The 24,223-nt window shown below is 42.6% G+C and overlaps 4 protein-coding genes across 5 annotated transcripts in view; 1 reads left to right on the forward strand and 3 right to left on the reverse strand.

Annotated features, from left to right (window-relative positions):
- The window catches only part of LOC137615486 (transient receptor potential channel pyrexia-like), a 4,237-nt gene extending 1,276 nt beyond the window's left edge, over positions 1-2,961 (forward strand). Inside the window, exon 2 of the mRNA XM_068345410.1 lies at positions 1-2,961. This exon is cut by the window's left edge and continues 811 nt beyond it. Within this exon, the coding sequence (XP_068201511.1) occupies positions 1-1,652 (1,652 nt within the window). The 3' untranslated portion in view covers positions 1,653-2,961.
- LOC137615157 (phospholipid-transporting ATPase ABCA3-like) overlaps positions 1-24,223 on the reverse strand; it is a 503,547-nt gene that overhangs the window by 378,138 nt on the left and 101,186 nt on the right. The gene's annotated exons all lie outside the window — the stretch shown is intronic.
- Positions 1-24,223, reverse strand: part of LOC137615159 (transient receptor potential channel pyrexia-like) — a 495,727-nt gene that overhangs the window by 18,355 nt on the left and 453,149 nt on the right.
- LOC137615151 (mitochondrial import inner membrane translocase subunit Tim21) overlaps positions 4,110-24,223 on the reverse strand; it is a 98,846-nt gene continuing 78,732 nt past the window's right edge. The window contains exons 5-6 of the mRNA XM_068344784.1: positions 22,863-22,962; positions 4,110-4,357 (exon numbers count right to left, since the gene is read on the reverse strand). Of these exons, the coding sequence (XP_068200885.1) occupies positions 4,250-4,357; positions 22,863-22,962 (208 nt within the window). The 3' untranslated portion in view covers positions 4,110-4,249. The remainder of the gene's footprint in view (positions 4,358-22,862; positions 22,963-24,223) is intronic.

Here is a 24,223-nt window from a genome sequence, read left to right on the forward strand (position 1 = left end):
AAGGTGTTGACTATTACAGATGTCTACAGTTGTTACTGGATAAGAAGCGATACTTGGATATTGATGCACTGGATGAATTTCACAATACTCCCCTTCACTATGCTGTCCTAGGCGAAGACCAAAGTTTTGTGCGTGCTCTTCTTTTGAATGGCTCCCACTTGGGAATCAGGAATAAGTTTGGAACACTTGCCATTACTAGAATACAAGCATCAGTTCTTGAAGAAGTTTTGAATGATTGTATCAAATACAAGAATAATGTTGCAGACCGTGATTTTGAAATTATTTTGCACTACAGTTTGTTAGCTCCTGCTGAGGCTTCTCAGCAACCCGAAACCGAATGTCTAAGATTCTTGAGTGGGTCAAAGAAACACAGGCGGCTGCTTCTGCATCCAATTATTGACACTTTCCTTTTCCTTAAATGGCAGAGAATAAGGCAATACTACTTTTTTAACATCTTGGCTTACACATTCTTTGTTATACTTCTTACTGCTTATATTCTTATATATCATGGTACTTACGTTGAACCCTTAGAAAATTCTGTTACTATGGCAGACAACAATTCATCCTTAAATGCCACAGATACAGAAGAAGGAAATGTGGGTAACTTCGTAGGAAAGTTCATTCTTCAAGCCTTAATTGCCCTTCTAGCTCTGTACATTGCAGTGAGAGAAGGAGTTCAGTTTTGTGTATCGTGGTGGCTGTACATTACACGTATAGAAAACTGGCTGGAAATCTCCATTGTTGTGTTAACAGTAGCCCTCCTTTTTATACCAATGACTGGTGGAGAACAGCAGTGTCTTTCTGCCTGGCTGATACTCTTCTCTTGGATTGAATTTATACTCATTCTTGGACGTCATCCTTACTTGGCTGTCTACGTAACTATGTTTACTACTGTTACTTACAACTTCTTGAAGTTCATTGTTATGTTTTCCTTCATGATAATTGCTTTCAGCATCAGCTTTTATCTCGTCTTTCAAATGAATGAAAGCTTTGAAACTTACCACCAAGCTCTTCTGAAAACCATTGCTATGACCACAGGAGAAATGGAGTACACCGACCTTCCCCTCTCACCATTTCCGGTATCGTCACACCTTCTGTTTGTTGTTTTTGTGTTCCTTATTGTCCTCGTCTTGATGAATCTACTCAATGGTCTAGCTGTCAGTGATATCCAGCAGATTCAACAGGAGGCAGAGATTGTGAGTTACAGCAGTCGGGTCGAGCTAATTTCTTACATTGAATCTGTTTTTCTTGCAAGTCCATTCCAAAGAATCCTTCCTGGCCCTATTACATGTTGTGATAATGGTGCTGAAAACTGTTATTTTGCAGCATGTCTTGATTCTCATAACCCAGCCATGAAGCTTTTGAACTGGATGGGTAGGAGAACACTTATGTTTCACTCTTGTCTTAGAGATCGCAGAATTACTGTGTATCCAAACCGTGGTGGGGAACGCTGGCATATTTGTGACTGCCACAAGTTTCACATTAAAGAGGCGCAGATAGAAGCTGCTAAAGATGTTGTCCTAGAAAAAGAGAGCTCTGCCACAAACCAACGCTTGTCTGGACTTGAAAATCGGCTTGATGAAGTTATGGCAGCAATAAGTTCCTTGACAGATAAAGTAGACAAACATGTTCTTTGTCCTTCCCCACAGTGACTGTCTTGTTCACACACACTTACTGAAGTTGAAACTTGATTTGAATTTGTGATCTCATTCAGTTTTAAATGTCATTGATTTTATAAATGCAATCTGAATGCAAATGAAAAGATTTTAATAACTGTGAATGACTCAAATATGTTTTGCCATCATTTTGTAGTTTCAATAACTACACCTAGTTTCTAATAAGTTTTTAAAATCATAAACTATATTTTGTGATAATGTAGATTAGTGAATGGTTGTTTAGTAAACCTATACTGAACTAAGAAGTTTAATGAAGTGTGCTTGCAAATATGAGTAACATGAAATTTATTTGCTAGAATTCAACGGTTCCTTGAATTTCAGCATTTGATTTTGTCCTTTTATCAGGGAAGGTGCTGAAAGTTTATTAGTATGATTTTTACTTAAAACTATTGCTATGGGTAAGCAGTCTTGTATATAATATTCTTACACAAACTTGATTTCTTTATTGCAATGAAACATATATTTATCTCTTGCTACAACTCTGTCATAACTTATATATTACAGTTAAGCTGTAATTATTTTGAATAGCTTAAGGTGTAGAAATATAACTTGCTGCCTAGTATAATAACCAGTGTGCTGTAATACGCAGGAAACCAAATCTATTTTCTAACTAAGCAATTAGTGAAATGTTCAGGAGGACCTCATTTGGGAAAAGTGATATCAAAGTAATGTTTAGTGCCATTTGCATTACTCGAAGCAATATTAAACTGTCAAGGCACAGTGATTACATATTTTTACATATATATAGTGTATAAGAATTGCAATTTGCGGCATATGTACTGTGCCTGCTGTCACAACTAAATTTACCAATGAGACTGAGGTAAATTTAAAGTTTTATTCAAAATATATATTAAATAATTTTTCATTGGCATTTATGTAGAGAATTACTTTGCAGGCAATTATAATTTAATTTTACCAAGGTTAATGTGGACTGTGTTCGTCAACGAGTGATATTATGGTATATTCAGTCCAGATTTTGAATGCTATTATAACAGCATTTTGGAATATACTGCTTAAAAGATATCCACTTAATGTTCTGATGTAATAAGGTTGTGAACTAATGTGGATTCTAAGTGCTCTTTACACTCATGACTGTTTAGATACAGTAGTTGACCATTGATATGTACTTATTTTGCATTTAATTATAAGGTTACCAATTATGTTAAAGATAAGTGATATCTGATTGACAGAACTGTTCAAATTTATTTTGCAGAATTATGATTTTATACTGAATTGAGGAAAGCAAATATTGCTTTACTTGAAATTTCAATAAATAAAAACAGAGGCTGTGAGTTTGTGTACCCAAAAAGGATGTTTTTTTTTTGTATACTATAGTATAATATTTGTTAAAAAAAAAATTTTTGCACCACATAAGAATTTGAAATCAACATGTAGGAACTGTAAAGAGGAGAAAATTACTTTTCTTGATTATTTTTTGGTGAATACATTAGAGAGAGAATTTTCTTGTGGGAGATGGGGTGTTGAAGTGCATTTTATCATTTCTATGCAAACATAACTATATTTCATGTAAGTGGATCTCTAAAAGAGTAATTTACAACACCCAACATGTTTTTCATTGAATTTTGTTTTTTTCAAATACTAATTGTATTGCTGGCAGCTTAAGCTTACGTATGTGTGTGATCTTGTTCTTTGCACCTTTGTTTTAGATTGCCATAGTAGATGATGATTTGACATGTAACAAGTGCATATTTTCAGCTAGGATGATTGGAAATTTGAAACTTGATATCTATGGAAACCTTAGATATGTTGTAACAGATCCAATGCAGTCAGTACCTGCAATTCGTGAGAAAATCTGTGATGCTGCACAATTTCCTTTGTAAGCAAGGTTATATTTCCGCCAAGACTGTTACTCTTTTATTCCCTTGTAGATAAAATAATGCTGGGCACTGCAAGATAACCACTATAGATTTTGACCTGGCTCAATCTGCACTTACTGTTGGAAAATTCTTTAGGTAATGAGGATGAAACCAAGTGCCAGTAGATAAACCAAGAAAACTAGCTTCAATCAAGACTACCTTTTAACCCCAAAGACAAAGGATACCTTGAAACTCTTATATTATAAAGCCATTTCCATTTTATCATGTGATATCTAGGACACATGCATTTTGTTGCACAAGGATCTCCAAAGCTACTTGCTTCATTCCTGGCTTAGCCAGTATTTGATACCGTTTGTTGGATTATTTCCAATTCTCTAAGCTCCGGCATCCTAATTTCTTTACTATTTTGGTGTAAAGTTACAACTCTGATGCTGTTTACTTTCTTCTTATTTGTTATGTTAAATCTTGCATTGCACACACAGGCTTCTAATCAAAAGTACATGAAAATCAAAAACCAAATATTAGACCTAAAAAATATTGCCTTAGTTTTTGTTGGTAATATATATATAATATATTCAAAGGTGAAAGAAAGCAGTTTTAAAATTCCATGGCAATTATTATTTCATCAATTTAACATATAATTCAGTAACAAATATTGAGGCATCTTGTGATTTCTTCAAATAGAAATATAGATATTCTTAAAACTTATCCAAAGATCTCTTGATATAAAAAAATTCAAGCAAGTGAAAAAGATGCATCACGGTTGTCTTCAATAACAATGACCTCATGAGGGTAGGTGTCTATTTGTACGTAAAGGTACCGGAATTCCCATCCAGATGATGTCTGAAAATAGAAATGTCAAAATCTTGAGATTATGTAATTAAATAATGTTATACTCGCAATATAAATTTGTCAAATTAAGTTTAACATAAAGCTATGAAAATTTGAATTTGTCATAAAGTTTGTAATATATATTATTTTTGTATTGTAATACTTTTTTGCTCACTCGCCAGCCATACAAACTGTTGTTTTATTCAATTGCTGGTAAATGACTTTCTCTGGCTTTTATGGTGCATGTTACTTTGATAGTCAATTAGGTTTTTTGGCTTTAAACTCATTCCCACTCAATTTATGATGATAGCTTGCGTGGCTAAAGTATTTCCATGTATTTATAATACTGTATAGCCAAATGATGGCTCTATTATTGATAGTCAATAAACTTGAAAGTTACCAATCAAACAATAGTTTACTAACATAAAACCATTTACCAAGAGGCCTTTGATCTAAAAGTAGACAAAATTGTTATAAATACATAGAAATTCCTCAGTTATGCTTGCGAGGGATTGGACATTTTGTTTTATAAATCTTGTGACTATCAACAAGAAAGAAGATATAAGTAGATACCCATCCATAAATTTTTATTTTGTAGTTTGTTCCTACGCATGTACAAACAGTCGTCCTTTAGGAAGGAAATATGTTTTCAGAGCGCTGGAATTCATTTAATTTTTTTGACGAGCAGTTAAACAATTGGGAAGGCAAGGTGCCTTCCCTTTACCTGTCTGATAAAGTCTGGGGACCTATGTTTTCAGTCACATCGAGTACCGATGAACCTGTGATCGAACTTTCATTTTCTTTTTAGCAAGTGAATGCCGACTTTGTGAAGCAAACACACACACTCTTCCTAGGGACGTGATTGTTTGCAATTGTCCCGTCTGCCCATAGCATAGGTCGTGCCTTTGCTACGTCAAACATATTCTTTGAGGGGGAGGAAGAGATTGGTTTTTCCTGGCTATTGGCTATGCCTGCTATCAACACTATTCCCTTGGCTTAGAGCAAGGAGCACTCAGACCTGCATCAATGTGCTTTCAGGTTTGGCTGAGCAGTGAACATTTAGTTCTGTATAATTTTCAAACACCTCTGCTTGGAGTTCCGAGAAAAAGAGGTTCTCTTATGCTTCTGATGTTGTTTTTGTTTGTATTCTTTGTTAGGAGCAGAAGGGGAGAGCCCCTATTTAACAATAATTACTTTTATCTAAGCCAGAACAAAGTGTTCTTCAATATGTTCTACCTGTAAGCACTTGTGTATTATGCTTGACAAGTGCCTCAATGCTCTCTCACAGAACAACATATAGCAACTGATATGATCAGGTTACCTTGCTTAAGGCTCATAATCTGAAAAATTAAAACCCTGGAATGAGAATTGAGAACTTGGAGTTTTTATTGGCTACGACAAACTTAGGTTGAGAGAGAGCTATACCCACCCCGAAAAAAATACTATGACTTTCACTGACCTGTTTGTAGGTTACATATTTTGTCATCGTTCTAGGATGGAGGTGGCCGGGCCTGCTGCTCAAAGCTTTGCCAATGGGTATTATCATTTCTTGAGGTTTTTTACCATTGATCGCCGACTTTTCGTTGTACTTCCTCAATGAGAGTGGACAATTTAGCGGTGTAGGTTATCCATCGCTCAGCCTTGCCACGTACTCAGATGAAAGGGAGTGAGATATTATAATAATACCTGTAGTCTTTGGAGGAATTATCATGGATGAGCATGGAAATTTCCTCCAAAGAGTAACAATATATCTTATTCCCTTTCATCTGAAGACATGGCAAGGCTGAGCGATGGATTACCTTCACCGCTAAATTGTGCACTCTCTTATTGTGGAAGAACAACGAAAAGTCGGCAATCAAGGGTAAAAAACCTCGAGATGAATGCCCATTTAGCTTGCTTTATAAACTTATATAATTTTACATGCATCCTGACATCTCTTGGCAGGCTCTCTCCAAAAGGAACTGCTGGAAAACACCTCCACGTGTGAAGCCGAAAGGATCCCAATAATGTAGGAGAAAAACCTGGCATGAGGTTGGCAATAAAAGGATGCAACTTTCCGAGTCTCCACCAGCAAAAGTATGAGGTTTGTAGGAACTAACTATGTCAAGTTGGGGATTGGTGTTGTTGGAACTCTTATTTAAGACCTCCTTATCAGTCAGACGCTGGGAAAAATATTCATACCAATAGGCTGTAAGCCTTCCTTGAATGCTGCTAGATCTGAAACTGGAGAGCAGTTCACTAATTTTACTTTATGGTTTAGGGACGTCGCCTGAAGATCCACTGTCGGATGTCGGAGCCATGGCATCAGGATCAGTTGCATCCGAGTAAGTAAAAATCCTTCCAAACCATTCATATCTCTTCCCTCTCAACTTGTAGGCACAATGTTCATTAATTTGGCCTAGAATGAAGCGAGCTGTTGAGCTCCTCCCGCACACATATCTGCCAGATAGCATTTGGTGTGGTGTTCACTGACATTGAATAAACTGAGAGAAGGAAAAAGTGCTGAAGAGCCAGGAATCCCACTCTTTGTTTTGCTTTTCTTTTGAACCACAGCGCCAACACCAAATACTTGCAGAGGTGAGCTTTCCCCCCTCTTTGGTTGTGCAATTCCCGAAGGAGGATTTGACAACGAGCATCCTTTCAAGAGGTTTACTCTTCTTAACCACAACCATCCAGTGAGAGGGATAGTCAAGGTGTTTTTGGACCAATGCTGCTTTCAGCTGAAGCGACGACAGGTGGGCTCAACGAAAGAACAGTACAACTGAATTCTTCCTGGAATAGATAACCTTCACTCTTATGTGGATACAGAATTCTTTTGATACATGATGGGCAAAATGAACCAAGTCGTCTTGATGGAAGGAAGGATGATGTCCGAATCGAAACAATCACCAGTCTACATAACAAATTATTAACTTTCTGCCCCATGGAACCACCACCTCCTCCACTTTGTATGCACCCTTGCCCCCCCCCCCCCCCCCTTGCCTCTCTACTTGGCTGGGCTTGGTGAGACAAGTTGCTGGTTCTAAGTCTTTTAGAGGATCGAGGCTGGGCTTGGTGAGACAAGTTGCTGGTTCTAAGTCTTTTAGAGGATCGAGACCTGAAGGCGGGCGCTCTCCTCTGAGGCAGGTTTAAGAGGCTGTAGCGGTTGCAAAATTGACATTGCAGGTAGGCCTGCGGTTGTCAGAAGGACACAGATCCATATCTCCCCAAGGCTGCCGAGAAGAGTGAAGATTTAGTCCTTGGCAGCCTGTTGTGGACATCTCGCTGCTAGTTGGCTGCCTGATGCATTAGAAACTCTACTGCTCTTACCCCAAAACAATATATTCAGGCCTTGTTTCTTGTTGGCATCTGACAAGTCTTCAATGACTGTTCCTGACCTTTGATCAATATATGAAGCCTCTACCACTGAAAAGGAGACGGATCCTAATGTAGATGTTGCCAATGCTCAATCAGGGTCGAAACTGTAGTGATCCAAGGGAGATGGGGAGAATCCTGTAATATTTCTTCAGACTGGAAAAAGGCACAGAAATTACGGGGAGAACATAACTGCTCTCAAGGATTTCCTCTCCCCATTTCTTGAGAAACCTTATCTAGATTTCCTTGGCGAAGAGGAGTATAATAAGGCCTCTGCCCTTGGGCGGAGATGACAGAGCTTCCATCCAATCCGTTAATCCTGCGGATTGTTCCGGGTCGTAGACAAGATCATCACTTTCGGTCAATGTCCTAGTTGCCTTATCAATCACAATATCCCTTGCCAGCACTACAACAGACAACTGAGAAGCAGACGGAAGGGAGGGAATTAAAAGAAAAAAAAAAAAAAATATTTTGATTATAAAATAAATTTTTGAATATACTTACCCGGTGAATATATAATAGCTGACGTCTCCGACGGCTCGACAGATTCCAAAAACTCGCGAGCGATCGCCATGAAGGTTGCGGGTGTGCCCACCAGCGCCGACTATCGGCCAGATACCACATATACATGTAAACAGCTCCAGTTCTTCTCATTCCGCTGGGTCTCTATCGGGGAGGAAGGGAGGGCCTTTAATTTATATATTCACCGGGTAAGTATATTAAAAAATTTATTTTATAATCAAAATATCATTTTTAAATATTAAACTTAGCCGGTGAATATATAATAGCTGATTCACACCCATGGTGGTGGGTAGAGACCAGTATTAATACAATAAAGGCGTATATGCTTAGAGTTTTTGACAGTTATATCATAACAAAACCCAAATAAATATAGGTACCTGGTAAGGAAGCTGACTGACGATTACTCTGCCTTGTTAGTCCGCTTTCCTCACGAAGCCCAGCCATCCTCTCAGGATGCTGAAAGACTCCCAGGAGCTGTTATATCCAGGGCGACAACCCATACAACAGGACCTCATCAAAACCCTTAATCTGGGCGCTCTCAAGAAATGACATTTGACCACCCGCCAAATCAAAAAGGATGCGAAAGGCTTCTTAGCCTTCCGTACAACCCAAAACAAGATTAAAAACATTTCAAGAGAAGATTAAAAGGGTATTGGAATTAAGGGAATGTAGTGGTAGAACCCTCACCCACTACTGCACTCGCTGCAACGAATGGACCCAATGTGTAGCAGTCCTCATAAAGAGTCTGGACGTCTTTTAAGTAAAATGAAGTGAACACCGACTTGCTCCTCCAAAAGGTCGCGTCCATAATACTTCGCAGAGATCTGTTTTGCTTAAAGGCCACAGAAGTTGCTATCGCTCTTACTTCGTGCGTCTTGACCTTAAGCAAGCAACGATCTTTTTCACTTAAGTGAGAATGAGCCTCTCGGATTAAAAATCTAATAAAATACGATAAAGCATTTTTAGACATAGGCAATGAGGGCTTCTTAACTGAGCACCATAAGGCCTCAGATCCACCTCGTAAGGATCTGGAACGAGCTAAATAAAACTTAAGAGCTCTAACTGGGCACAGTACTCTTTCAAGCTCGTTGCCTACGATCTCTGATAGGCAAGGTATATCAAAAGATTTAGGCCAAGGACGAGAAGGCAGTTCATTTTTGGCCAAGAAACCAAGCTGAAGCGAACATGAGGCTTTATCTGTAGAAAAGCCGATGTTCTTACTAAAGGCATGGATCTCACTGACCCTTTTAGCCGAAGCCAAGCACACTAAGAAAAGCGTCTTGAGGGTGAGATCCTTCAGGGAGGCTGAATGTAATGGCTCAAACCTGTTGGACATTAGGAACCTTAGGACCACGTCTAAGTTCCATCCAGGAGTTGCCATATGACGCTCCTTAGAGGTCTCAAAGGACTTAAGGAGATCTTGGAGATCTTTATTATTGGACAGATCTAAGCCTCTATGTCTGAACACAGAAGCCAACATGCTCCTGTAGCCCTTAATAGTGGGAGCAGAGAGGGAGCGAACATTTCTCAGATGCAGGAGAAAGTCTGCAATTTGGGCTACAGAGGTACTGGAAGAGGAAATGGATGATGACTTGCACCAGTCTCTAAAGACTTCCCACTTCGACTGGTAGACCTTGATGGTAGATGCTCTCCTAGCTCTCGCAATCGCTCTGGCTGCCTCCTTCGAAAATCCTCGAGCTCTTGAGAGTCTTTCGATAGTCTGAAGGCAGTCAGACAAAGCGCGGGGAGGCTTTGATGAAGACTCCTTACGTGGGGCTGCCGTAAGAGATCCATCCTTAAAGGTAGACTCCTTGGAACGTCTACCAGCCATTGAAGTACCTCTGTGAACCACTCTCTCGCGGGCCAGAGTGGAGCAACCAATGTCAACCTGGTCCCTTCGTGAGAGGTGAACTTCTGCAGCACCTTGTTTAGGATCTTGAAAGGTGGAAAGGCATAAACGTCCAGGTGAGACCAGTCCAGCAGGAAAGCATCTATGTGGGCTGCCTCTGGATCTGGAACTGGAAAGCAGTAAGTCGAGAGCCTCTTTGTCAGAGAATATCGCAAAAAGATCTATGGTGGGTTGACCCCATGTCATCCATAGCTTCTCGCACACAGTCTTATGCAACGTCCACTCCACTGGAGATGACTTGTCCTCTTCTGCTGAGGCCGTCCGCCAAGACATTCATTTTCCTTGCACAAATCTCGCCAAAGGAGAGATGTTACTTGCCTTAAATGGAGTTCCTTCTGATCCGTGGATCAAAGACCCGAGCATTCCAGACTGTCCAGTGGAGCTCCCTAACCCAAATCCGATGCATCTGAAAACAACACATGGTTTGGGTTCTTGATCGCAAGAGAAAGACCTTCTCGAAGTCTGATGTTGCTGTCCCACCAAGTCAGACATGTCTAGACTGAGTTGGAGATTGGGAAAGAGATACTCTCTAAGCCCTTCTCCTTGTTCCAATGGTTTAGGTGAAATTGGAGAGGGCATAGGTTGAGTCTCCCCAGAGAGATAAACTACTCCAGCGATGAAAGAGTTCCCACGAGGCTAGTTCAAACTCTTACAGAGTAACTGTTTTTCTCTTGCAAGTGAAGGACTTTTAACAGAGCTTGTTCCATTCTTGCGGGAGACGAAAAGGCCCGAAAAATCAGACACTGTATCTCCATTCCCAAATAAAGAATAGTCTGGGATGGGGTACTGTAAGTTACGACCTAGCTCCTTGGTTAGGTCTAATGTCCATTAGAGGCTCTCCAGACAGCGATATAATGACGACGCCCTGATTAGCCAGTCGTCAAAATAAAGGGAGGCTCTGAATCCTCAAAAAATGTAGAAAGCTTGCTACATTTTGCAAGGGCCTTGTAAAAACAAGAGGAGCAGGAATGAGGTCGAAGTACAGTGCTCGACATTGGTACATTACTTTCCCGTCCACAAACCTCAGATGTTGTTGAAAGTTTGGATGAATCGGGATGTGGAAGTATGCATCCTGAAGGTCGAGAGAGACCATCCGGTCGCCTTCCCTTAATGCTGCCAAGACAGATTTGGTAGTCTTCATCGTGAAGTTTGTCTTGACAATGAACACATTGAGCGCACTTACATCTTAAGTACTCCTGCAGTGAACGTGGCTGCCAGATCATTGGAGCCATCCCTGATAGCCTTGTTCCTGCAGAGAACGTGGCTGTCAGATCATTGGAGCCATCCCTGATAGCCTTGTTTATGCATGACATAATTGTACAGCAAAACTTCAAACGCTCGAAAAACTCCTAACAGGAGATGGTCTAGCTCTGAAGCCGACCATAAAATCTTGGAGCGTCTCATGGCCAGGCGACGGGGAGAGTCTATGAGGCTTGAGAAGTCTCCCTGGGCAGAGGCAGGAACTCCCAAGTCGAGAACTTCTCCCGTGTCATACCAGATGCTCGCTCTATAAGCCAGTTTAAAAGGAGGGAAACCAAAGGCTGTCTCCCCCAAACTCCTCCTGGTGATCAACCAGTCGCCTAGCAAACGTAAAGCTCTCTTAGAAGAACGAGAGAGCACTAGCTTAGAAAACAACGGCTTCGAAGTAGCTAGGCCTAGTGTAAACTCTGACGAAGGCGAGCGAGGAGCAGCAGTTACAAAATGGTCCGGACAAAGATCCTTAAAAATCAGCATGATTTTTTTAAAGTCCATAGAGGGCTAAGCAGCTTTAGGCTCCTCTCCGTCTGACAAAGTCCCCAAAGGAATATCAGTAGGAGGGGGATCAGCAACTTCCTCATCTGAAGGAACCTCGTCCGACAATTGCCGAGTCTCATGAAAAGGAGAGACCTGCCGCGGTGGCAATGCTTGACAGGCAAAGTCCACACGCAAAGGAGCAGCAGTAGCAGTCAAGGAAGCGACGTCATGTCGCTGCTGAAAGGACTGACCAGCAACAACAACAGGAGTTGATGGACGCTCGACGTCAAGTCGAGACTGCCTTGACTGCCTAGACTGAGCAGTCAAAACAACCCTTGACTGCGGTGCTTGACGCTCAACGTCAAAACAAGGCAACTGAGCTAGTTGGCGAACGTCCTGAACGTCAACACGAGACTGCGGCAGCGGCTGAACGTCAACACGAGGCTGCGGCAGCGGCTGAAAGTCAACACGGGACTACAGCGAGTGAGGATCCAAGTCACGTGACTGACGTGACAAACTACCGACATCACGTTTCATAACATCAAAAGGACGAGTAAATGCTCGTTTGGGCGGCTGACGGCCAGAGTCTCGTTCAGTGTAACGGCGACTCGAAAGCGAAGGTTCATCGTGAACCTGCTCAATGTCATACTTCTCCATAAGGGAGGCAAGCTTAGTCTGCATGTCCTGCAGGACAACCCATTTAGGATCAACGGGAGTCGGAACGGGCCGAGACGACGGTAACGTCTGTGTTGGCAAAACATTGCCTTTACCGCGACCCTCGGACCCCGTGTTACGCTTGCGTTTAAAAGGCGAACAGTCTTCCGACGACTGCAAAGGGTCAGAGCTGTCCCCATGGCTACAGCCAGGATGCTGGACCTGTCCTGAAGGGACTGACTTTCGCTTAAAGGGTCTAGAAACCTTGCGCCAAGGTTTCTTTTGCAAAAAGTCTTCGGATGACGAGGAGAACCTTCGTCTCTCCTGTCTTATGGCAAGGACGTGCTTGCCGAGCAACGTCTGATACCTTTGAGGGAACGTCTGTTCGTTGGTTTACACTCCTCACTCCCTTAGGTCCTACGACATTCCTTCTCCCTGGTGCATGGGAGCCTGAAAGAGGTCTCGGACTAGGCAAGTGACAAGCACGAACAAACGCACCCTCCGCAACACAGCACATGTTTTCAAGCACTCACTTCACTGATATCGTATTTTTCAATAATTTCACATTAGGCATGAATAAAACTGATATCTACCTGAAGCACGCAATTCTCCCTTACATCAAAAGGTTATAATTGCGAAATGAGTCGTATAATGTAAGCACATTAGTACAAAATGAAACACACATGCAAAAATAAAAAAAAAACATATACATATATATCGAATAAAACGGAAATATATAAAGTTAAAAAGGAGACTAAACTCTAGTTCACTAAAGACTACGTTTTCAATCTCTCACCGTACAGTGCCTTGGGACGAGAATAAAAACTAAAAACGTTTTATCCTTTCTCCCCGTACAGAGACTTGGGACGAGAGTAAAAAACTGAATCGAGAACGTAACTCGCTCCCAAACTCCTTACTTGGGACGAGAATAAAGATCGGATCGTTCTCTCTTTCTCTCTCTCTCTCCGTCTCTCTCTCTCTCTCTCGTCACACACAAGAGAATTGCCCACTCACCCTTCGTCAATAAACAGGTTATTTGACCAAAGGAAAAAACTGAAAGGACTAAGAAATTGAAAATTAACAAGTTCCTTTAAATATTTAAAACACTTCAGTTTGAAAGAAGAATGAACAAAACGTCAAAATCGATTTACTCTTTCTGCAAAGTGAAACCGTGATTCTCTCTTTCTCTATCGTAACGATAGAGCGCAAACTGCGTAGCATAAATAAACCAAACGTTAGTTCATCTTTGAAAAAACAGCACGAAGACTATTCAAAGAATATCTTTCTTAAAATATTTTCTAAAAAATATTCATTTCATAACTCTTACAGAGCAAATGATTTAAACTTAACGAAAATAAAAGTTGAATGGGCTCAACGTTGTTTAACTTCGGTTTCCAAGTTAGGACCGCCTACATCTCGGACTAGGGGAGGAATAGGTAAAGGCCGCATATAAACAAAACATAAAATTTATCTTGATGTTTAGTATAAATGGAAAGCTAATCGAAGAGGCCTAATAAAGGCGGGTGAGATATAAAATATATAGAGGAAAATCTATAATTATCAACAATAATTTATAACGTGATAAAATAATTACTAAAAGCCTAAAACACACTTCCGTACAAAAGCATTTCTTTTGAAGATAGTATTGAATAATCCAACACGGCGAAAGCAATAAAACCAAAACCAAGTACTTCACCAATTCGGTAGAAAACTCGAGGTCATAAAGCGAGTGGAATCGACTTGTCGATGAAACCGACAGAGAAGAACTGGAGCTGTTTACATGTATATGCGGTATCTGGTCGATAGTCGGCGCTGGTGGGCACACCCGCAACCTTCATGGCGATTGCGCGCGAGTTTTTGGAATCTGTCGAGCCGTCGGAGACGTCAGCTATTATATATTCACCGGCTAAGTTTAATATTTAAAAAGTCCTTAACGCTGAAAAAAGGATTCGCTTGAGCATTTTAGGATCTGTGGGCTCAGAAGATTGTGATAATTTTCTCATTGCTCTCCTTATGTCAGTAAGCATCTGCTTCCTGACATGAGGCGACTTGTAGGACACTCGCAATACTTTGAGACATCCTTAGATTGTTCCGAACGTTCATTCCCTTCATCCTTGCCAGTCCTCTTTAGTAGAAAGCGTCTCTCTCTCTCTCCTTTAAGAGTGGGCCTTAACGGGCATCTTTTCTAGGAGTTAGTAATCTGGACTATTCTTATTATGCCAGCTGGAGTGCAAGTTGATATGGGCTGCTGCTCCACATACTTAGTCAAACTCCAGATCGGTCTGGATGATTGGGGTTTCTGGTGCTGGGGACACTATTGGAGGTCATTAGGATTTTAGGATCCGACTGCTGTGAATTATTTCCTTAAGAAGGAGTTTTAAATAGCTAGATGATGAATGCCCACAGCCATATGACGCGTGCACAGCGCTTTGTGAACAAGATTTAAAATATCTTTCCATTTCAAGAATATTAGAATGTCAGGATATGTGAAGAGCAGCTAAAGTCATACAGAAAAGTGCTTTAACATGTTCAGAATTAAGGCTTAGAGCACTCTTTTCAGATAGCCTTTGAAGATTTGGATGTTTGTGCAGAGCACTTATGGGAAGTGTGTCTTGATGATGTTGAATCCATTATCCAACGAAGTGTGTTGGGATTAGGTGCGCAGTAGTGAGGCTCCACATAGTGTGATGCCCCTAAGAGTCTTTCGTAACTCTATGGGTTTGTCTGGATGAGGTGCGTCCACAGAAGATAGTCGTCCTTTGTTATTGCAAGTGGAGGAGACGAGTATGACCAACTACGATCCCTCTTTAAATAGGAGCGATATCGCTAGCAGAGTAGGAGAAACAACCTTGCAAACAAACTCTGAAGGAGAAGACTTCCTTGGAAACATGAGTACCTTGACTGACAGAGCCTGCTGCAGCCCACACCCAACGTATCTAATTTGTGAAACAAAAGAAGGCTCAATGAGGAGAAGGCCCCACCGTTTCTCTACAGGTAACTTAGCCCTTGCCCAAAAGTTAAAATGCCACCACCATTGCGCTCAAATGGTCACGAGAAGAGTTGGAATATACGGGGCAAAGAAAAAGTCACGCTTTCTTCAATTCCAAGCTTTTTATTTCGAGAATTGCTCAAGGGCAAAGAAACCGTTTTAGATCTTCTTTTGCCTCCCATACATCCGCTGGGAGTCCATTCCAAACACTTGTCTCAAGTTTAGGTTCGTATGCCCTCTGCATGAAGGGCATGTCCGATGAGGATCGGTCCACATTCATGAAAGTACCGCAGATCTTCAGCAACATTTCCGGGCATTTCTGCACTTCAGCAGGCATCTCCAAAAACAAATAATTCTGACACAAAGTTAAATACGTTTGAATACTTTCCAATTCTTGCTTTTTTCTTTTTTGTTTAAATTCTCAGTCGGAAAGATAGTCCATTCCCACTGACGATTAATCTAAGAGAGCCAGCAATTTCTTTGCTACCGACAAGTTGTTAAGTTTCTAGCTGGTATACCCAGCTTCTCTTATCGTTCTCCTGTAAAAAGGATGATCGTATTAGTAGGAACAAATTCATTTGTATCCCACAGAGTAAAGTAACCAGGCATAGCAACCTCTCGCACAAAAAAATTTTTATGACAAATTTTACAATTTGTATTTTTTCCTAATGATACAAACCTTTTTACCTTAGGAGTGACTCACCCATTAGGAGGGTGGACATGCCTGCCAATCTGGCTTTTGGCTTTACCCGGGAACTCCTTATCCGAGTATATTTGTACCTACAATAAGGAGTCCCTGCACCTCGCTAAAAGCTTACTATGCAAGGTGTGTGTTGAGATGTTTAGAAGTGTGACAGCCCAGGTAAAGTATTCGTCTTTTAGTAGGTAAAACTGTTGTAACCAAGACTTTCCCAATACCACCATGCCAGGGTATGGGAGCACAACAGTATTAGTTTACTAGGTACACAAGGGAGCATGGCTTACCTGCATTGGTTTGAGGTCAGCTTATGCAGAGATCCCAGGATACTGCTTTCCCCAAGAGGGGAAGGATGAAGAAAAGAATAAGAGCCAGTCAAATCTTTTCATTCACATAGACTAAAACCGGTTAACAGTGCCCTCAATCTTCTGCTACTATCCAATAAGAAGCTTGAGGTCCAGCTGTTGTGCAGCCACCACAAGACCAATGGAGAATGTATACAGCCTCCTTTGTAAGTGGGCTGTGAACGTGTTCTGACGTTTCCACACCCAAGCCTTGAAGCACCCACGTCTCTTGAATGCCACGGACGTAGCTACGCCCCTGACATCATGATGAGGGGGATTAAGTTCAAGACCTTGCAAATCCAGGCCGAGATGGTGTTCTTCGTGACACTCCTCTTATTCCTCCTCCCTGTGCTGACAAAAAGTGCAGGCACTCAGGGACGGGCTGCGGCCGTTCTCTTGAGGTACAGCCTCAAACTCCTCACTGGGCAGCGTAAGGGATGATCAGGGTCACTTGTTACAGAACAGAGACTCGAAATAAAGTACTCATCGAATCGGGGATCGGTCACCCCTGGATTTAGGGTATTGGCAATAAACTCAGAGACGAAGCTGAACGTTACATCTACCCCTCCCCTTGAATGGGCGATGTCGTATGAGAGAGACCATGAAGTTGACCGACTCGTTTGGCCGAAGCCAAAGCTAGTAGGAACACAGTCTTCCAAGTGAGGTGGCGATCTGTTGCCTGGCGTAATGATTCATACGGAGTTATTTAGAGACCTGAGAACTCGAACCATGTTCCATGGGGTAGGTCTCACTTCAGACTGAGGACAGATAAGTTCGTAACTCTGTATGAGTAAAGAAAGTTCTAGCGATGAAGAAATGTCCATTCCGTTCAGTCTAAGGCTCAAGACTGAGCAATAGCCTTTTACCGCCGAGACTGAAAGCCACATTTTTTCACACAAATCCACGAGGATCTCCGCTATTGCTGGAATAGTAGCATCGAGAGGATCGAGACCCCTTCCACGATACCAACCGCAGAAGACCTTCCACTTTGCCTAGTAGACTGCTGCTGATGATTTCTGCAGGTATCAGACATCCTGCTTGCAACTTGTTGCAAAAATCCTCTCTGAGTGAAGAGTGCTGTATAGTCTCCAGATGTGAAGTCATAGCAAAGCTACTATGGCTTTTGTGGAAGATTGGCATGTGGTTGTTTGAGTAGATCGTGTCGTGGGGGGAGTTCTCTTGGAGACTCCGTCACGAGTTCCATAAGGTCCTGAAACCATTCCGTGTGATGCCATAGCGGAGCTATGAGGGTCATTGAGAGGTTGCCCGATGTTCTGGCTTTGTTGAGTCCTCATCAGACAGAATGGGGAAAGGTGTAAACATCAACGTTGTCCCACTGTTGTTGGAATGCATCTTGCCAAAGAGCCTTGGGGTCTGGGACTAGTAAAACGAGAGCCTGAAATTCAGGGCCGTTGTGAAGAGGTCAACAGTCGGAGAACTCCACAAAGTGACTTTGTTATTATAATCATTATTGTTATTAATTGCTAGGCTAACCCTAGTTGGAAAAGCAGGATGCTAGTTGGAAAAGCAGGATGCTATAAGCCCAGGTGCCCCATCAGGGAAAATAGCCCGGTAAGGAAAGGAAATAAGGGAAAATAAAATATTGGGTACTGGATGATCCAAAGACCACTCGATACTCACCGAGATGCTCTGCTCAGGTTGTGGAGCGTATCGAGTGAATCTCGGCCCATCTCAGTGTCTCTATTGCTAGATGAGATAGGCACTGCGAAAAAGTACCTCCTTGCTTGTTGATGTAAGCCCTGAGTGGCCCGCCAGGAACTGGTGGAACTGTTGAAGGGCCAGAAAGACAGCCTTCATCTCTTGAGAGACTTTTATGTGGAGGTACTCTTCTGACTGTCCAGTTTCCTGAGGTCATGTGCACCACCCCCACTGTTTTTTTGAAGTGTCTGAGAACAGCATCAAATCTGGGGGTAGACGAGAAGGTCCCCTTTTGTAGATTCTCGTTTCATCCTAACCATTCAAGGTCCGGCTGTTTGTGGAGAGATTGGTGTCTATTATAAGTATACCAGTCTCTGCGTAGGAAGAAGGGAAGACTTTTCGAGATTTACCATGACCCCGAGATGTTGACAAAGCCTCAGAAGTTTGTCTTGGTGTTGAAGAAGGGTTTACACCGAGTCTGCTAGGACTGTGTGCCCAAGATGACACTAGGGTAAAACACTCTGGTGAAAATTTGAGGTGCCATGGAAAGACCGAAGCACAGCACCTTGAACTGGTATTTCTTCCTGTTGTCTAGTTGAATCTCAAGTACTTCTTTGAAGACGGATGGACTGGGATCTGGAAGTATACGTCCTTTAGGTCCAGTGTACACATGAAGTCCGGAGGTCTTACTGCTAGTCTGACCGTGTCTGCCGTCTCCATGCTGAACGGAGTTTGACAAACTTGTTCCGAGCTGAGAGGTCGATGACTGACCTCCAGCCTCCAGACGGCTTTTTTACAAGAATGAGTCAACTGAAGAAGCCTGGAGACTGGCCGAAGACGGAGAGCGCCCTTCTTCGACAGGATCTGGATTTCTGCCCGGAGGGCTTTGCTTGATCAGGGGAGGGAGCACACGATATCCTGAACGAATCACTGACATTGTGTTCAGGGTTCGGTCTCAAGTTGCTTCCACCTGTCCTAGCAACTTTGTAGGAATCCCCCTACTAGTGGACAAGCGGGGGCCTTTCCTAGCATTTGTGGCCTCGGCCGCTCCCTCTAGGATATTTTCCTCCCTTGGAGGACGCCTTTCTCTTGGTCGGAAAGGGCTTCCTAGACACCACTGTCTTCGCTGCTGTCTTATTTGTCAAGGTCTTGGCTGGACGGGACTGCTGAGAAGCCGTTGGTTTATAAGGTTTTGATGACAAAGCCCTGGAGGAGAGTCCTGGTGAGACTTGCTCCATCTCTCAGCAGCATGCATGTTCCACGTCCTTTGGCTCGAACAGAGCTGAGATTGGCGATCTCAGCATTAGGGACCTGCTGATGGAATCTCTCAGACACAGCATTTCGACGTTTCAGGATGATGTTCGCCCATAAATTCGAGACTTGATGGTGCAAGTGCATGAGAGAAGGAAACTTTCCATCGCTTTCCTGGTGTGTTCCTAGGAAAAATCCTCTGTTTGAACCAGGATTCCCAGGGTCCCCCAACCATAGATCAAGCCATGAAGTAGCCCTGCATGGCATACTTCGTGACCTCCTCCTGGTTGAGGATCTCTGATGACGAGAACGATACCTGACGGCTGGAGGGCCTCTCTAGACTCCCTTGGTGACTTCCAGAGAGTGAAGGAGAGGAAGAGCTGTACGAGGCTTGTCCAAGATTTTGAAATATCTCCTCTAGGGAGAAGCTTGGCAGAAGAGCCGGAGCGATGGGAGGAGGAGAGCTCTGAGAACTGTTGGGCAATCTTAGCCTGGACATCATTTACCCCTTGAGACAAGGCCAAGACTACTTAGAGGGCTTCTGAGTGCCCAACACCGGCTAAGACTGTGTCTTTGCCCTATTAGCCGGGACTTGCCAGAATGCATGTTCCGTCTCTTTTTGCTCCCCCTCCGAAGTGGGATTGCCTCAAAGTGTCCTTCTCCCTGGAGAGCTCCTCTCACGGTGGGTTGCGGGCATCACTGGACCTGGTGGTTCCTGCAGGCCTGGAGGTCCTTGAAGAGGACTTAGGAAGAGTCTTCGAGTCCTTCAATTCCTTCTGAAAAAGGAGGCAAGACCCAAGCATCGAAGGCTGGTTGAAATTGTCCCTCCTGACTTCCATCGGTGGTGGAGAACTCTCCATGGGAGGGGAAACTTCCTCCGAAGGTGGAAGGGAGGAAGTCCGTACCTCAAGCGACTCCCTCGGCAGAGGTAGGAGTGTCTAGCAAGAGAGACAGGAAGGACAGGCCTTGAAGGGCCTAACAGGAGTCAGTTTCACCCTAGGGGATGTAACCACATCTGAGACTCCTCTTTTCCTCTTCAAGGTAAAAGAAGCCAAGATTCCTCGCAGTAGGTCTGCTGGTGCCATTGGATGGGAGGTCTCTGAAGAGCGGCGAGATGACATGGCAGGCCCGAAGGGTTGCACCACTGCTCTGACCATGGCACTAAACTAAGGCTGTTTAAACTGATGCACTGTCAGAAAGATCCCCTGAAGGCGGAAAACCAAATGTTCCCTGTGAGGAGTCTCTATCAATGTTTGCAGTGGTTTGTCCGGCTTCCAAGATGGAATCTTCGGGATCCTGAACTCTATGGAAGCCTTCTTTCCCTTTCCCCGGCGGTCGTGCTGTAATGCATTTGCGGGGAGGGGAATGGGGCGACGGTATCTGTCAAAATCTTCGTGTTCCTTTTCCCTTTAAGATCATGAAGCTGGGGGAACCTGCTCTAGGGCTTGGCACAAGTGCGCAGGAGAAGGCTGCTTTGGCGAGCGCTGCCAAGCCAAAGAGCGCTTGCATACAGGAGAGTGATGGCGCAGGGGCAAGCTGGCGCTTAGGAGAGCGTTGACGAGCTGGCAAACGCTGATCTCTGGAGCAGCGAGAATACGCTGGAGAGCCCCAGAGAGTGCCGGAGATTGGGAGATCACTGGCACATTGGAAGGCACTGAAAAGCAGGCATTTGTTGATGTACTGGAGTGCTGAAGTGCTGGAGAGTGAAGACACTCTGGGAAGTATGGGAGTGCTGGAGGGCGCTGGAGAGCATTGGCGCGTAGAAGGACGCTTAGGAGGTGCATCACGAGCAGGCAGACAAGAAACAGGCAACAGGAACGGAGAAGGCAGGTCGGCAAGAAGGGTCTGGAACAGGGGATATGCCCTTTGGAAGGGAGAGTATCCTCCGACGGGGATCGCGAATGATCCACAGAAGAGTCCGAGGACTAGCGGCAGAGTCATCAGGAGAGAAGGGTTCAGGAACGAGCGAAGGTCAGGGCCGGAAGACGACTGAAGCGGAGGCTCCTCTGCGAAGGCGAGGCTGAAGAGCCGAAGAGGTGCCTTTTCACCACCTCTTAGGCGAAGCGGAGGGCAAGCTCTGCGAGATCAGAGATGCCCTCTAGGGGCCTGGGGATTGTCAAGCTGACCTTTAGAAGCAGCAGTCCTCCACAGAGGAGTCTCTATGAGCGAACTCTCCTCCGAGGAGAAACACTTGCAGGAGAGACAGACGAAGGACTTAGTTTCCCCCTCGAAGGCTAATCACGAAAGGGGGAAACACAATCTGAAGGTGCAGGGGCATCGGCAGCAGGAGCAGAAGACGCCTCAGACACCACAATGTCGATGCACAACAGAGGATCCAGCTTTGAAGTCGACGAAGGCTGCACACTAACACCACGAATAATGAATTGCAGCAAGAAGTCTTGGAGGACGGACCCAGAAGCCCCAAGGACAACCACACCTGTAAAAAAGGAGACATAGACCCTCACCCGGGGGGGAAGAGGTGGCCGCTTCGCTACACCATCTCTCGAGGACTGGGGTTGGCCTTAAATAAAAGGGTCTACGCTACTATTTGATGGTCTCTCGTAAGTAACCGAACGAGCAGGAGCTTCAGAGGAAGATCAGGAAGCGGAAGAAGAGGACTCAGATTTTTTTCAGTTTCGAAGAAACATTCGAAGGAGAAATATCCGCTTTGACACACCACTCGCGACACTCACTAAACTTGTTATCAGTATCACACTGTTGACCTCTGCAGACGGGACAAAGGGTGTGGCGATCAGTGTCAACAGCTGATATGAAGGTTCATCAGAGCTGGCCTTCAAGTCCAGAGGGTACATGGTCGGCAGAAGTCAACACACACACACTAATAAAGAAAAAACACAAAACAAAATCAATTAATGGCAGTCCAAAATAACTTGGTGATGATGATGAGCAGCAACGAATGTTTACCATCCGAGTCAAAAGCAAAAGTGGGCTAAATCACAGGTGTGCGAGTGGGAGAAATAGCAAGCTAACCCCTACTACGCTAACTAGCGGAATGGCTAACCCTCGCTAAAATTTAATGGCTCGTCCTTTCAGCTTCGCTAAAAGTAATAACCCTAATAAATAGAGCGTATGTTTGTATTCCGGTTCCAGAACAAATTTTTTTGAGGGGTTAATACTTCGCCAAAGTGTAACTGCCATGTTTGATGTACAAGACCTTAAAAATTAAAGTAAACTTTCTCTTCCTCTCTCCCCCTAACAACTGTGGTTTTGTTGTATATTGGTTATTGGAAATTATAGTTTTATATATTCTTACAATTTTTTGAGTAGAGTAACAAAAAAAAACATTTAACCTTAATCCAATATATCATTAGTGTTCAAGAGTAGAGAGCACTTATTCATAAATAATGAACATTGCATACAAAGGAAAAAAAATAAGAACTAACCTCTCTAGCATCAAGGTGGGCTGTTGCTGTTCTCCTCTGTCCTTTTAGATGAAATTTAATTCTTAAACCTTTGGTGCCTTCAATTTCATAAGTCATATGGCTGAAAAAACAAGGTTTCATTAAAATGAATGATTTCAATGTTTACATATAAGTTTTCTTTACTATCTTCAACAAGTGCCAATATGCATAACCCTTAATATGAAGAAGCTGTTCCATGCACCCAACCACACTTGGCTGCCTGCAAAAGTGGGATTGCCATTATAAACTTTGATAGGAATTTAAATTATTAATTATATGTTCATTTCAATTACAGAAATATTTCCTTATATCGTTGCTGCCTACTTCACTCACCTGATACTGGACACAAATTAAAGTTAAGACAAAAATACTTCGGAACCTTTTAGAGCAGATGTGAATACACAATGTATTTTGAAAAGCAATAATCAAAATTGTACAAAATTGGCTTGTACAAAACACATCAATAAATAAATCAAGAGCAAAGTGTGTCTGAATGTAAACCCCCCCCCCCCACCCCCGGAGCTCCATGAACGACTAACATAGATTGAAATAAAACATATTTAAATTTGGTTAAAAAACCCTTTTTTTGCAACTGAAAACAACTGAAGGTCAAACACACTTAAACATTCTCAGCAAATTGTTAGCTTTCATTGTCATGACATCCAAAATTCTATTAAGGGACACATCCTTTGCTTATTTTCTATAATTATTAAGTGTGAAAAGGGCAAAGTAACTTTATTTTGCACAACTACCACCAGTAAATTAAAATAATTGGACATACAGTATTTCAAATATTTTTGGATTAGTCAACATTTTTACAACATAGGAAAAAAAATGAATTTTGGTAGTTAGCAGCACCAGACACTGTCTGTTTGGCACTGTATTGCCTACATTAATAAAATAAGTACTTTGTAAAAAGATAGGGTGATACAACCGTAAGATTGCGAATGTTCTTTTGCATGGGTGAAGCTGTGATTAGTCGATGACTAAAGAATTGTTGCAATAAATTTTTTGTTTGAAGCACATTTTTATCTTGCTGATGCAATATATGTGTCATTGGCTTAGTTGTCTTTCTGTCTTCTACATTTCACAATAATTTTTTGTACTGTGTGATGTTGAACATGCAGTTTATAGTCATGCTGCAAAGTACTTCCATAAGCTATTTATAAAAACTATCATGAATATCCTCACAAAAGTACTATTGCTAACTCTTTTCCTTAAACTTAGTCTTTTAACAAATGCCATTTTTTTTTCTATTAATTACACCAAATTTAAATTTAAACAATAGTACATGGCCTATTTCTAAAATACAAGTTTTTGTGTGCATTTGATAGGCTTATCCT

The sequence above is a fragment of the Palaemon carinicauda genome, chromosome 21 (assembly GCF_036898095.1).
Source record: "Palaemon carinicauda isolate YSFRI2023 chromosome 21, ASM3689809v2, whole genome shotgun sequence".
Classification (NCBI taxonomy): Eukaryota; Metazoa; Arthropoda; class Malacostraca; order Decapoda; family Palaemonidae; genus Palaemon; species Palaemon carinicauda.